This window comes from Euprymna scolopes, chromosome 1, assembly GCF_053919585.1.
Source record: "Euprymna scolopes isolate OS-2025 chromosome 1, ASM5391958v1, whole genome shotgun sequence".
Classification (NCBI taxonomy): Eukaryota; Metazoa; Mollusca; class Cephalopoda; order Sepiida; family Sepiolidae; genus Euprymna; species Euprymna scolopes.
This window is the reverse complement of record NC_136482.1, coordinates 660,340-673,907: the sequence shown is the minus strand read 5'-3', so window position 1 is coordinate 673,907 and position 13,568 is coordinate 660,340. Positions and strand designations below refer to the sequence as shown.

Below are 13,568 nucleotides of genomic sequence, written 5' to 3'. Positions count from 1 at the left end.
GTGACCTGTGTCAAAAGTTTTTGCGAGACATACAAACACACACACACACATACAAACATATATTCTCGCTTTTGTATATATAGACTAGCGGGGGGGGGGGTACCTGGCGTTGCCCAGGTGTTTGGAAGTGTGTGTGTGTTGGGGAGGGGAGGTAGATCAAAACAACCCTGTTTAAAGTTGGCCGGGAGTTTGGAGGTGTAAAAGAAAAAGAAAAAAAAAATTTTAGTAGAAAGGTAGGCTTGAACTCCAAACCTTTGACGCAGAGGTGGAAAGGAAATGGGGAAAAAAAACCCTGCGACCTAACCATCTCGACCACAGGAATAGATGAATGGATAAGTGTGTTAAGTTGACGTTTATAAAGCGAAATTAACAGGTGGTAGAACGTTAACTCACGTGATGTTTGACTTAGTTTTGCGCTGGAAGCCAGTTTCTGTTTAACCCGCTACGCGGCGATCAAAAAATATCTCAAAACTAGCTTGTAAAAGTCGAGAATCACGGTCAAAAAAACCTTTTGTAGCCATACACAAAAAGCGAATACACATACATACATACATACATACATACATACACACATTTTGGCTTTTATATATATAGACTAGCGAGGGGTATCCGGCGTTACCCGGGTGTTTGTAGGTGTGTGTGAAAAAAAACAGGTGCCCGTGAAAAAAAAACAAAGCCTTAACAAAGTGCAGTTGGAAAATAGTAAAGTGTGAAAAAAAACAGGTGCGCGTTTTTGATTGACGTGACGGCGATAGGTATTCAGCAGTCAGCATTTTGTGCGGGACAGTTTTTAATGAGGTTAATAAATCGGTTTGTTTGTTTTCAAAAACCCGCTCCCCCGTCTGATATGACGAAGTCGACAAACGTTCACTGGCTCTGGGCCTGTTATTAGAGTCGAGTTTTGCTTTTTGTTTATACCGAAAACCGAATGTAACGTGTGCCGATGCGGGGAAATGTGGAATAATTAACGTTTGAAAGTCAATAAAATCAAATAGACAGGTGAGCTCCGTGGTTAAGTGTGAAATATTACAATTTATAGATGATATAAAAAGTTTTAAGAAGTTGTGAAGCGAGCGAGCGCTTCTCTGAAAGAAGCCTTTTGTGGACATCGAGGAAAAGCGTACATACATACATACATACATACATTTTCGCTTTTATATATATAGATGACTTCAAAGTTTAAAAAAAAGTTTTTTGTTGGAATGCTGCATTTTGATGTTGACGCTGGTTCCTTTTCATTTTTTTTTTTTTTTTTTTTTTTTTTGCTGTTTATGTATTTGTCTTATTTAAAAACTATACAGGTACTTATTTTTATAGAAATAATCTAAAAATAGGTGTTATTAACAAAATACAAAAGAAGAAAAATACACTTCCAATTTGTACAGAAAATTGAGGCCAACTGCTGTTCTCAAAGTAATGGTCAAAAGTTTGTGGCCATCAAATGAGCTTTTGACGACCCAAGAAGTAGAGAAAGGTTGGTGTGAGGATGAAGTAGTTGTGGAGTGGTTGAATGTTGTTTATCATGTTGGAAAAGTAACATTTATAGATGAACAGTAAAGAAATAGTGCTCACTAACTTGAATTTATTATGGGCAACATGTACAAGACATGTATAAGAAAGTCATGAAAAATATGGTCTTAACATGCCTGTTCAGGATGGGGTTTAGATACAAAAGAGAAGGAAAAGGAAATCACAACCTATGGGCTGAAAAATGCAACTGCTAGAAATAAGGGGTGTGCGGTGTACCGCTGAATTATTATTATTTTTTTTTTTTTTTTTTTTAAAGATTAAAATTGAATAAAGTTTATTTTTACAAGAACGTTTAGGCATTTATGTAGCGAATAAGCATAAAAATATATATATATAAAAAAAAAAGATTTATTTAAAAAAAAAATCAAAATCATGCAATGGGGTTGAAGTTGGCTCTTTTTTTTCTTAAACGTTTGATTTTTTTTTTTTTCCCCCCTTTTAAATAATAAACATGTTTTTTCATATTATGTTTATTCATTTGATAAATGTATAAAGATCATGGTAAAAATAAATTTTGTTGATTTTTTTTTTTTTTTTTTAGAAAAAATAATTCAGTGGTACATCAAACAGATTTATCAAAACAAATTAGTTTTGTTTTACAATGGAAAACATTGGCTTCAGCTCCATTGTTGGATTTTAAAAATAATAAACATGGTTTATCACATGATTTTATGTTTATTCGCTAGATAAAAATGTAAAAATAAATTGTTTTTTTTGTTTTTTTCTGTAGAAAGTTTTTATGATGGAATGAAATTTGCCACATTGGCATAATTTTTGGCGTGCTGGCATGCCAAAAAAGAATTACCCCTGAATCCTAAGTAATTGCACATGTTTCTTGTCTGTACAATGGCAAATTTCTCAGAAAATAGATTTGTATGCTGTGAATCCTATTATTGAATTCCAGTTCCTTTTTAAAATGTAACTTTTTTGAAAAGTTCCATTTTTCTTTCATCAAAATTTTTTTATTTGTTACTCAGAAAGTGAACCATGATTTTACTTTCAGCAGCCTCATAACTCTCATTTCCCTTATTTAGTCCTCATACTCTGTTGGAGACGCTCCTCCATGGGATTAATGGACTATCTCATAACGTCACTTCCGGTAATGAGTAATGGTGCCCGGCAGTCAGAGATTGGCACGTGGCCAAGGAGGTCATGTGCAAACGCCTTACAGTTGAGGAATGGTATTGCTTAACCTGCTTTTGCCTGTAATATATGTGAATACATGTTCGTTCCTAAAAGTCCTGTGTTCCTTCGTCTTATTACCATTTAACCCCATAATACCTTCCATGAATGATATTTTTTGACAAAGAATTTTTTTTTTTTTTTTTTTGTTGGAATCTGTTCATCTAACATTCATTGTTTTTGATCTTGAAATTTAATTTTACATTAAGTGGCTACATTGTTTTCATGGAAATCACTTCAAAGTAAAATATAACTGTTCTTCATTTCAGGTATGTCCAATTTGTGCTTCCATGCCATGGGGTGATCCCAACAGAGTGAGTGCCAATTTCTTAAATCATCTCGACCTGAGACATCGATTTGAATATGATATGTTTGTGGTAAGTACACAAATGAGACATTTTTTGTTTTTTGTCCAGAATTCCCCCGATATTAAAAATACAAAATAAAAGAAAAATCTGTATTGTCTATCTAACTGTGATTAAATGAAGATATTCCAAAAATCACATAAATTTGATCAGTGCAGTTTTATTTTTTAATAAGAAAATCAAATTTTATGAGTAAGAGAAGGATGGCTGTTCTATCTGCCATGTTGAAAACAAAAGAGAATTCGAACTTGCAAAATTTATGTTGTAATGCCTACAAATTCCCATTGATCACTTAAAATCATTTTCTTTAGAAAAATAAAACTATTTGATCAATTTATGTAAATTTTGGAAGATAATATTTCTATTTTAATGTAGGTACATACATACAGATTTGTTTTGTTTTTTTGTTTGTTTTTTTTAATATAGGAGGAATTCAAAACCATCTTTTTTCAGTACTTGCTTAGTTCAATCAAGACATTAAAAAATGAAAATATTGAAACAAAAATTATATTGTTCATACCTGTTATGGAATTAAGTTCTCATAATAAAATTTCACTTAATTTGATCAAATAGATTTTTAACAGAAGAAAATCAAATTTTAATGAGATCGATTGTCTCCTGGCTATCTTATTTTGTAGGTGTGGTGGTGGGAGGGGGTGCATATTAAACAAAAAGGGATTAACAAAGGACAAAATGAAAAAGGGATTAAAAAAAAAGGACAAACTCTGTAAAATAAGTGAAAAAAAACCTAAAATATTTATCTAGGTATTTTTTCTATGCATGTTTTAAAATAATCTTGTCAAATTTTGACACTTTAAACGGTGGAGTTATCTCCCTTGGCACTTCTCCTCATCTGCGAAATAGGCAAGATGGCAGAATACGATCACTCATTAAAATTTGATTTTCCTCTGTATAAAAGAAAAAAAAATTTTGATCAAATTAAGTGAATTTTTTGAGAACTTAATATTGGGTACATACAATATAATTTATTTCAATATTTTATTTTTTTAATGTCTTGATTAAACTGAACTAGTATCCTTTTTTCTTTTAATTTCTATATAATATAGTTTTCTCTCGTGGCAGGTCAAACACTTTCTGAGGCTTATCATATTCATAAATAAAATGTCAGAAAAGCTTTGTGAGATCAAGATGAACTGATACCAACTGACTGACATGGCCTCGGCAGAATATACATGTAGACAAGCGTGTAGAGGGTTGATGTAGAGACACACTCAGAATCTCCATACTCGATAATGAAAAATCTCAAACAAACCAAGATTAAACCCAGACATCTAACTCCTAACATAGATCCTCACTACCAGGTGTCCCTCTCCAACATCAGGGGCCTGTTCCAACCTTCCAGAGGTTGAAATCCAATTACAGGAGATCAGATCTTTTAATTTCTATATAATATAGTTTTCTCTCGTGGCAGGTCAAACACTTTCTGAGGCTTATCATATTCATAAATAAAATGTAGTGTTTTTTTGTTATCCCATTTTATGACTATCACATAAGAATGTTGGATTGGAATTAGTCATATCTAGGGATAAAATCGTTTACCCTTCATGAAAATTTATGTAGTTAGCCCGGGCAATGCCAAGTTAGCTGAACGATTATGATCATTATTGATATTTGTAAAAATAGAAACAGAATGTTATCAAGATGAAAGGTATTTACAGATAAAATAGTTCCCAAAATGTTAACTTGGTGAAAAGAAATGTTAGTTTTCATACCATAATCAAAAAAATGTGATGCAGGTGGATCATTCGATTTGTCTTTGGTCACATGGTGTCAATGACGTAACAAGATAGATGTATGCAGAGATTAGTTCAATATCCAATGTATTAGCAGACCGATGGGGGTCTTGTGCTCAGAGGTTTGGACTTGATGCCTGTGGAAGTCAAAGGGGTGAATAGCAAAATCTAGACTTGTACAAAGTGTGCTCGAACTCTGAAAAGATTATAGCAAAAAGAAATGATTTCAAACAAATACAATTTGAATCTCCCTCCCCCCATATATATCTATAAAAGTGAAATTGTGTGTGTGTGTGTGTGTGTACATTTCCATACCAAATTACTCTGTCAATTTTCAGTCTACAGATTCGAGATTTGACATAAGGGGTATTGAGATTTGAAAAAATCTTTTTAATTGGTTTCCGGCCAGAAATTTGGCTGTCAACAGGTCAAAGTTCAACAATTTGACTTTTGTAAACTCTACCAAACTCCTCCCCCAATTTTGGGTCTAAACATTTAAAATTTTAGATGTAGGTTCCTTGGACATGGATCAAACTTTTTAATTTGATTTGAGCCCAAAACAAATGTTAAGGGGTTAAAATTGGACTCAAAGTTAAAGATTTGACCTCTCAGTCAATTTTTGGTCTAAACATTTGAAATTTTACATAAAATGTATTCAGACATAGGGCAAGCTTTTTAATCGGTTTTTGGCCAAAAGTTTGGCTACCAATGAGTCAAAGTTCAAAAGATTTTTACCTTTGCGGTCTCTAGCAAACTATTCAGCTAATTTTGGGTCTAAACATTTGAAATTTTACATAAAGGGTATTCAGACATGGCAAGAGGTCACAGTTAAGTTAACCTTTGCAGACTCTACCAAACTCCTCTGCCAATTTTGGGTTTAAACACTTGAAATTTTAGATATAGGTTACCTGGACATGAGTCAAACTTTAATATATAAACTATATATATATATATATATATATATATATATATATATATATATATGCACATAGTTATGAACAGTATATAGGGCCTGAGCAAAGCTGGGCTGAACTGCTAGTGTGTATGTATGTATATATATATATATATATATATATATATATATATATATACCTTCCATGTGACATGAGTTGGATGAAAGGAAGCCGTAGTTTGTATAATAAGTATAGATAAATAATCATATTAGGTTGGCAAGAACATTCTTGCAGAATTATTTTGATTTCAAATGCTGTATTTTCAAATAAGCTTTCGTTTCTAATACCTTTTACTTTATATATAACATGTAGATAAGGAGGCTCTATGATGACCAATACTTTTAAGAAGATAAGTGCTCAGGAATGACAAGTGCAGGTTTTGCTACACAAAAATAGTGTAAGCTACCTGACATCTAGCTTTAAGATTCTGCTGAGGGATGACTACGATACAATACAACACAATGACCAACTGTGATACTATGTTCAACTGAGGATATAAAGTGGTATGAATGAGATAGAAATGACAAAAGTAGGTTTGGGAAGATGGACAACAGAAACTTGATATTAGATTATGGTAAAGGTGTGACAAATGAGGGACAGAACAATGAATAGTGATATATTTAGTTTTATGACATTGGAGTAGCTATGAGTAAGCGACAATCGAAATGATTGACAACAAAAGTTGGACTTAACGATGGTGTTTAGTTCGGAGTGTTTAATGACAGTCCAGTTAGTGACAGTCCCGTTGACAACAACCAATTGAGTTGGATTTGGACTACAGTTGGAGACAGTGTAGCTGAGACCAAGTCAGAAAAGTTTTGTGAGATCAAGATGAACTGACACCAACTGACTGACATGGCCTCGACAGAATATACATGTAGACAAGCGTGTAGAGGGTTGATGTAGAGACACACTCAGAATCTCCATAATCGATAATGAAAAATCTCAAACAAACCAAGATTAAACCCAGACATCTAACTCCTAACATAGATCCTCACTACCAGGTATCCCTCTCCAACATCAGGGGCCTGTTCCAACCTTCCAGAGGTTGAAATCCAATTACAGGAGATCAAACCAGACTTCTTCTCCCTGGGTGAAACTGGTATTTGGACCGACTCTTTCACTAGATGAGTTTGTAATTAAAGGATATTCTAATCTAACATCCAAACCTGATCTCCAAATTGTCATGGGCATGGAATATGTGACTACATTAGAGATGGCTTTCCATGTGGTAGGGACATCTCCAGAGAAGGTCCTAAATTACCCTATATTTACTTCAGTTCACTGGCTCACAGCACCACATTCATATCTGTCCTCTATCACCCCCATAACAGCGGAGTTACTATCATTGAGAGTATTTCTGAGAAAATTGACTACATTCTGTCTGCTCCTCCCTCAGCTAACATTCACATCTGTAGAGACTTTAATATTCACAATGTTGAATGGCTGACCCACTCAAACAAGATGGATAATGAGGGGAGGTACTGTTATGATTTCTCGATTGCTTATGAACGAACACAAATTGTGCATGAACTCACCCATATGCTTGACACTGATAGTTTGCAAGTCTCTTTGACCTTTTTCTTACAACTTGCTCAGAATTGTGCTCATCCTTATTGAGATCTTCAGATCACTCAGTTATCTCAGTTAACATAAAAACAAAATGTAATGTCTTCAGATTTACCTTTCCATTGTACTGTATTTGGATACTCTATGGCTGATTGGAATAACTTCTGAGCATTTATATTAAATATACCTCTGCGTTCCATTTTTAAAAAGAATGTGTCCTCTATAATATCTGACCTGAGGGAATAGTTAATTATCAATATAAATAAAATATATAAATTCCATATAATATATAAATTCCAGCAAAAGCCAGCTGTGATTCACTCCAGAATGTGCTGCTGCCATTGCGCACAGAAACCACTATTTCCATTGCTTTCAATGAAATAGATATTATGAAACTAAGTTCATATTTAGGACTGCTAGCAACCACTGTAAAAGAGTAATAAAGAATGCGAGAGATTCCTAAGCTCTGCACGTTAAGTTTAAAGTAGCTGAGCAATGGCTTGGTTCTCATCGGTTTTGGTGAATAACAATGTCCTGAACAGAGATGTCCTCTACTCCAACCATCATCGATGAACCTGAGGTATTTCATCAGTTTTTGCCAAGAACTTTGCAGCAAATTCTACCCTTTGCGACCATGGCTGCCTACTCCCTGTATTTCCTCCTGTGAATGAAAGCACACTATGCGACATACAAATATCTGTGCATGATGTTGCCAAGCTTATCAAAGACATTGATTCCAGTAAAGCAACTGGCCCTGACAGCAATCCAATCATAGTATTCAAAAAACTTTAACCGGAACTAGCTTCCATACTTACAAATTTGTTTAAATGTTGCCTTAAGGAGAAATGCTTCCCAATACCATGGAAAGCTTCATCAGTCAGCCTTGTATTTAAAAATTCTTGAGATAGGTTATCTGCCTCTCAGTACAGACCAATCAGTCTGTGTCATGAGTAAGTTGCTGGAATCTGTAGTAGAGAAATGGTCAACCAACTCTGCAGAAGTAACCTACTTTGTGACATGCAATATGGTTTCCATTCTGCTATATCTGCAGCTGATGTACTAACATCACAGAGGATTAGTGAATCTCTGAACAGGGACTTCATTTCTAAAGGTCTACTTCACAAGATTACCAGTTATGGAATAGCTAGAAATAGTAGTCGTCGATGGACAGAATTCAAAGTTCATAGTATAAATGTAGGCATCCCACAGGGTTCCATCCTAGGCCCAACTCTCTTCCTGATCTTCGTCAATGATCTTCCAAATCACATTCTTATATATTTGTATGTGATATTGCCAAGCTTATCAAAGACCTTGATTCCAGTAAAGCAACTGGCCCTGATGACATTCCAGTCATATTGCTCAAAAAGCTTCAACTGAAACTTCATACTTACAAAGCTGTTTAAACATTGCCTTAATGAGAAATGCTTTCCAACACCCTGGAAAATCTCATCAATATTCCCCATATTTAAAAATTCTGGAGATCAGTCCTCTCTCTCTCAATACAGACCAATCAGTCTCTTGTGTTTCATGAGTAAATTGCTGGAATCTGTGATAGAGAAGTGGTCAACCACCTCAGCAGAAATAACCTCAGTGACCTGTAATATGGGTTTCATTCTGCTAGATCTATACCTGATGTGCTATAATATCATACAGGATTAGTGAATCTCTCTCTAGCGGTGTAAGCCAGGTTTAGTTTCAGAACAGTTTCCGATGGTTTGTTGTTCTACACAAGTCCTGGGAGGTGACTGGTTCGCAGTAGACAGTTCTCGAGTTGGAAACCACAGAGCAAAAGATTCTTCCCGTGTTGACACCAAGAAAATATATGTGAAATTGCTACAGGAAGGTTTAATGTTTATGGAGCAATTCTGGTTTCTGATTGGTTGGTAGCAGAACGTGAATTAATTCGATTTGTCAGTTCCTAGCAGCATCGTTTATAAATAGAATCTCCCGACTGTGCGAGATCATACCCTATTATAGTGCAAAAATATTGTAACACTCTCAACAAGAGCATTGTTTCTAGAGCAATAGCTCTTGACATATCAAAGGCTTTTGATAGGGGATGGCATAAAAGTCACACTTCACAACATTTCTAGCTATTCCATAGCTGGAAATGTTCTCTTAATTATTAAATCCTTTCTCTCTCATAGGCTTATAAGAGTAGTTGTTGATGGGCAGAAATCAGAAGCTCATACTATTAATGCTGGCATTTCTCAGGGTTCCATCTCTTCTTGATCTTCATCAATGACCTCCCAAATAACATTCTTAGAATATTTATAGACATTTATGCGGACAACACCTCAATCTAAGGCAACACTTCAAAGGCCAACAACGATCAAGATCTTTGATTCTTTCTCTTCTAATCTTGAGAACTTGGTGCAATGAGAAAAAAAATGTCTGGTTAATTTTAATGCTTTTAAAACTAAGCTTCTTTCTTTTCATTATAAGCACTCTAACCTCATCAGCCCCCAATTGAAATGAATGGCTCTCGTCTTGGGGAAGCTCCATGTCTTGACAAGCTTTTAGGACTGATCTTCTTTTTGCCCTTCATTGCCGACGATTATTTTGAAAAGTTTCTGGCAAAAGACGTCAAAGTAGTTTTTTTTTTTTTTTTTTTTTTTTTTGTGTTTTTTTTAATCTCTACTCCTCCCTTCATTTCCTTGTCTTTTGTTTAATGGTTTGTTTTTTTTTGGGTTTTTTTGTTGGGTCTTAAAATCTGCTTAAATATATTTTAATTCATGCAGATTTTATATTCATTATTACAGTGCCAATTGTCTATTAAATATATTGTGCCTAATATATAATAATGATTTCAAAGTTGAAAAAAAAAATGTCTTGAGTGTCATTAGCTAGAATCGAAACCAAAACATTTAACACTCCAGTCGCATCTCCTACTGATGTAGTTATTGTGAGATAGGTAAGAAAAATTTAATATTAAATTAATTTGAAGAAATTAATTGAATTTGAGCATGCACAAAAAGAAGCAAAAAATGTAGGCAAGTTGAAATGAACATTTTGCATTTCAACTTGCCAATATATGTCTGTGTTATTCTTTCATTCAAACAAAGATTTTACTTGTTATAAACCATCCTTGGTGTATGATTACTATCTCCTGTTTATTTCAGTGTTATATGACCAGTAATTTAAGAGTCTATAGACAGAGACATCTACTGTTATATTTAAATAGAGAAGTTCTCCTGTGGTAGAAAAAATATTTAATTCAGTTGATATCTTCTTTTTTTTTTTTCTTAGGATTACTCCAGACCTGAAGATGAAATGATGCAGGCAGCGATAACCGCTTCTCTACAAGACCATTGATTTTGAATATAAAAGTCTATACATTGAAGTTCAGCATACAGAAGCTGATTATTTGTGCCTGTGGAAGATCATCTTTATGACAGAAATTGCAAAAAAATACAACCAAGCCAGCAAGCAAGCACATCTAAAGTTGCAACTGGAAATGCATGAAGCCATCTTTTGTTTTAGCAATTTGGAATGCCGTGGACATATGTGTAGATTCTATTTAAAAGATCCACTGATGGTGTGTTGACCTATACATTCATTAATAGTTTTGTAGGTTTTGAGATTGCCATGTCTGGTTGAAGGCCATGAAACAGTTGTAAACTTTTCTTTACTTCAAAAAGAGAAAGATTTCCCATAAAATATATTAAAGGAATGAGATGCATATGATACGAGATCAATTTATATGTGATTATATGGAAGATTAATACTTCTTTTTTTCTCTTAGCATTCTGTGTCTTTTTCTTCTCTCTCTTCCTCTACTCTAATCTTCTCTCTCTTCCTCTACTCTAATCTTCTCTCTCTTCCTCTCCCCTAATTTTCTCTCTCTTCCTCTCCCCTAATTTTCTCTCTCTTCCTCTCCCCTAATCTTCTCTCTCTTCCTCTCCCCTAATCTTCTCTCTCTTCCTCTCCCCTAATCTTCTCTCTCTTCCTCTCCCCTACTCTCTCTTCCTCTCCCCTACTCTCTCTTCCTCTCCCCTACTCTCTCTTCCTCTCCCCTACTCTCTCTTCCTCTCCCCTACTCTCTCTTCCTCTCCCCTACTCTCTCTTCCTCTCCCCTAATCTTCTCTCTCTTCCTCTCCCCTAATCTTCTCTCTCTTCCTCTCCCCTAATCTTCTCTCTCTTCCTCTCCCCTAATCTTCTCTCTCTTCCTCTCCCCTAATCTTCTCTCTCTTCCTCTCCCCTAATCTTCTCTCTCTTCCTCTCCCCTAATCTTCTCTCTCTTCCTCTCCCCTAATCTTCTCTCTCTTCCTCTCCCCTAATCTTCTCTCTCTTCCTCTCCCCTAATCTTCTCTCTCTTCCTCTCCCCTAATCTTCTCTCTCTTCCTCTCCCCTAATCTCTCTTCCTCTCCCCTAATCTCTCTTCCTCTCCCCTAATTTCTCTTCCTCTCCCCTAATCTCTCTTCCTCTCCCCTAATCTTTCTTCCTCTCCCCTAATCTTTCTTCCTCTCCCCTAATCTTTCTTCCTCTCCCCTAATCTCTCTTCCTCTCCCCTAATCTCTCTTCCTCTCCCCCTCCCCCTAATCTTCTCTCTCTTCCTCTCCCCCTAATCTTCTCTCTCTTCCTCTCCCCCTAATCTTCTCTCTCTTCCTCTCCCCCTAATCTTCTCTCTCTTCCTCTCCCCCTAATCTTCTCTCTCTTCCTCTCCCCCTGAATCTTCTCTCTCTTCCTCTCCCCCTAATCTTCTCTCTCTTCCTCTCCCCCTAATCTTCTCTCTCTTCCTCTCCCCCTAATCTTCTCTCTCTTCCTCTCCCCCTAATCTTCTCTCTCTTCCTCTCCCCCTAATCTTCTCTCTCTTCCTCTCCCCCTAATCTTCTCTCTCTTCCTCTCCCCCTAATCTTCTCTCTCTTCCTAATCTTCTCTCTCTCTGCCTTTCCTCCTCTTCCCCTCCCTCTAGATGTAATTAAGAAAATTTATATTTTAGAAATTAGAATAGATTAGTTTTGTATATAATTTAATATAAAATTATCCCCCAGTTTCAAGGCCATTCTAACTTTTTAGTTTAGTTAATCAAATGTTTTTACTACTAATTCCAAGTTGCTGAGTCATAAAACCATACATAATCTACTAAAGTGAACCCTAACCTCCGTCAAAAAAAAAAAAAAGAAGCAATATACATGATTTATCTCTTTATTTTTAAAACAATCATTAACTGCTCTAAAATGCTAAACTGACATGGTAATGGGGAATTATTTTGTTGTATTTATGTGAACCTGATCCATTCCATTTAAATTATATTATTCTTCCCACTAAGTTTTTTTAGGATGTTCACATGTAATTGCTTAAAAGACTTATGTGGGTGTGGGGATGTTAATCCGTAATTATACTAAAAGTACAACATTTCTATTATAACTTCTATATCTCAACCCTTCTTTATTCTCTCTGGACACATACACACACAATCATCCTTTATGTAGATCTCTCAAGGAATGAATCTGCATTTTCTTTCTACATTAGTACATAAAAACATTAAAAATTACAGAAAAAAAAACGCCCCCCTACCTGTCTCTAAAAAACCTGTCATTCATTGTTTAATCTTAGACATTATTCATTTGAAGCAACATCAATCAAGAATAGCAACTTTGTAGATGTTTTTTGTAGTTTTTAATTTTTAGCTGAACATACATAAACAAACACAATTACATTATACATAACAAGAATTTATAAAATATATTCTCAGGTGAATACTAATGCGTTATCTCATTAGATTATTTCTTTTAATAAAACCTAACTGATCTGATTTTAAATAAATAAATGTGTACAAACTGCTACAACTAATACAGATTGGCCAAGATTAAAACAACTTCCAAGGGGCTTTGGCCAAGTAACTAGCCAGCTCAAGATAATCCTCACCTAATGTCAACTCTTTTCTTGTCTGAATAAGTTTTAAATGTTTTTTTTTTAACTTGCCAACTAATCCACGATTATTTTGTTGACACCCCTACCTTTTCAAACTGATTTACATTCACTTTGTGATAATAAAAAAAAAAATTAATGAAAATTTTACATAATTGTAATGACTCTTATTCTTTATTTTTGTGTGTGTGTGTTTTTTTTATTTCTGCTTTTGTGTGTGTATGTGTGTTGTTTGTTTGTTTTCTTTTTTCTTTTTCTTTTTTCTTTCCCAGTTTCTTTCTTGTCTTTTTTCTGTTTTCTTTCTGTTTTTATTTTTTTTTTACTTAATGACCATTTAATAT

The 13,568-nt window shown here is 34.8% G+C and overlaps 1 protein-coding gene across 4 annotated transcripts in view; it reads left to right on the top strand.

The window, feature by feature from the left end:
- The window catches only part of LOC145293032 (E3 ubiquitin-protein ligase RNF166-like), a 56,355-nt gene extending 43,858 nt beyond the window's left edge, over window positions 1-12,497 (top strand). For all 4 annotated transcript variants that reach the window (XM_080140358.1, XM_080141256.1, XM_080139747.1 and 1 more), the window contains exons 4-5: window positions 2,982-3,089; window positions 10,603-12,497. In XM_080140358.1, coding sequence (XP_079996484.1) covers window positions 2,982-3,089; window positions 10,603-10,668 — 174 coding nt within the window. In that variant the 3' untranslated portion in view covers window positions 10,669-12,497. The remainder of the gene's footprint in view (window positions 1-2,981; window positions 3,090-10,602) is intronic.
- The last annotated feature ends 1,071 nt before the right edge of the window (window positions 12,498-13,568 follow it).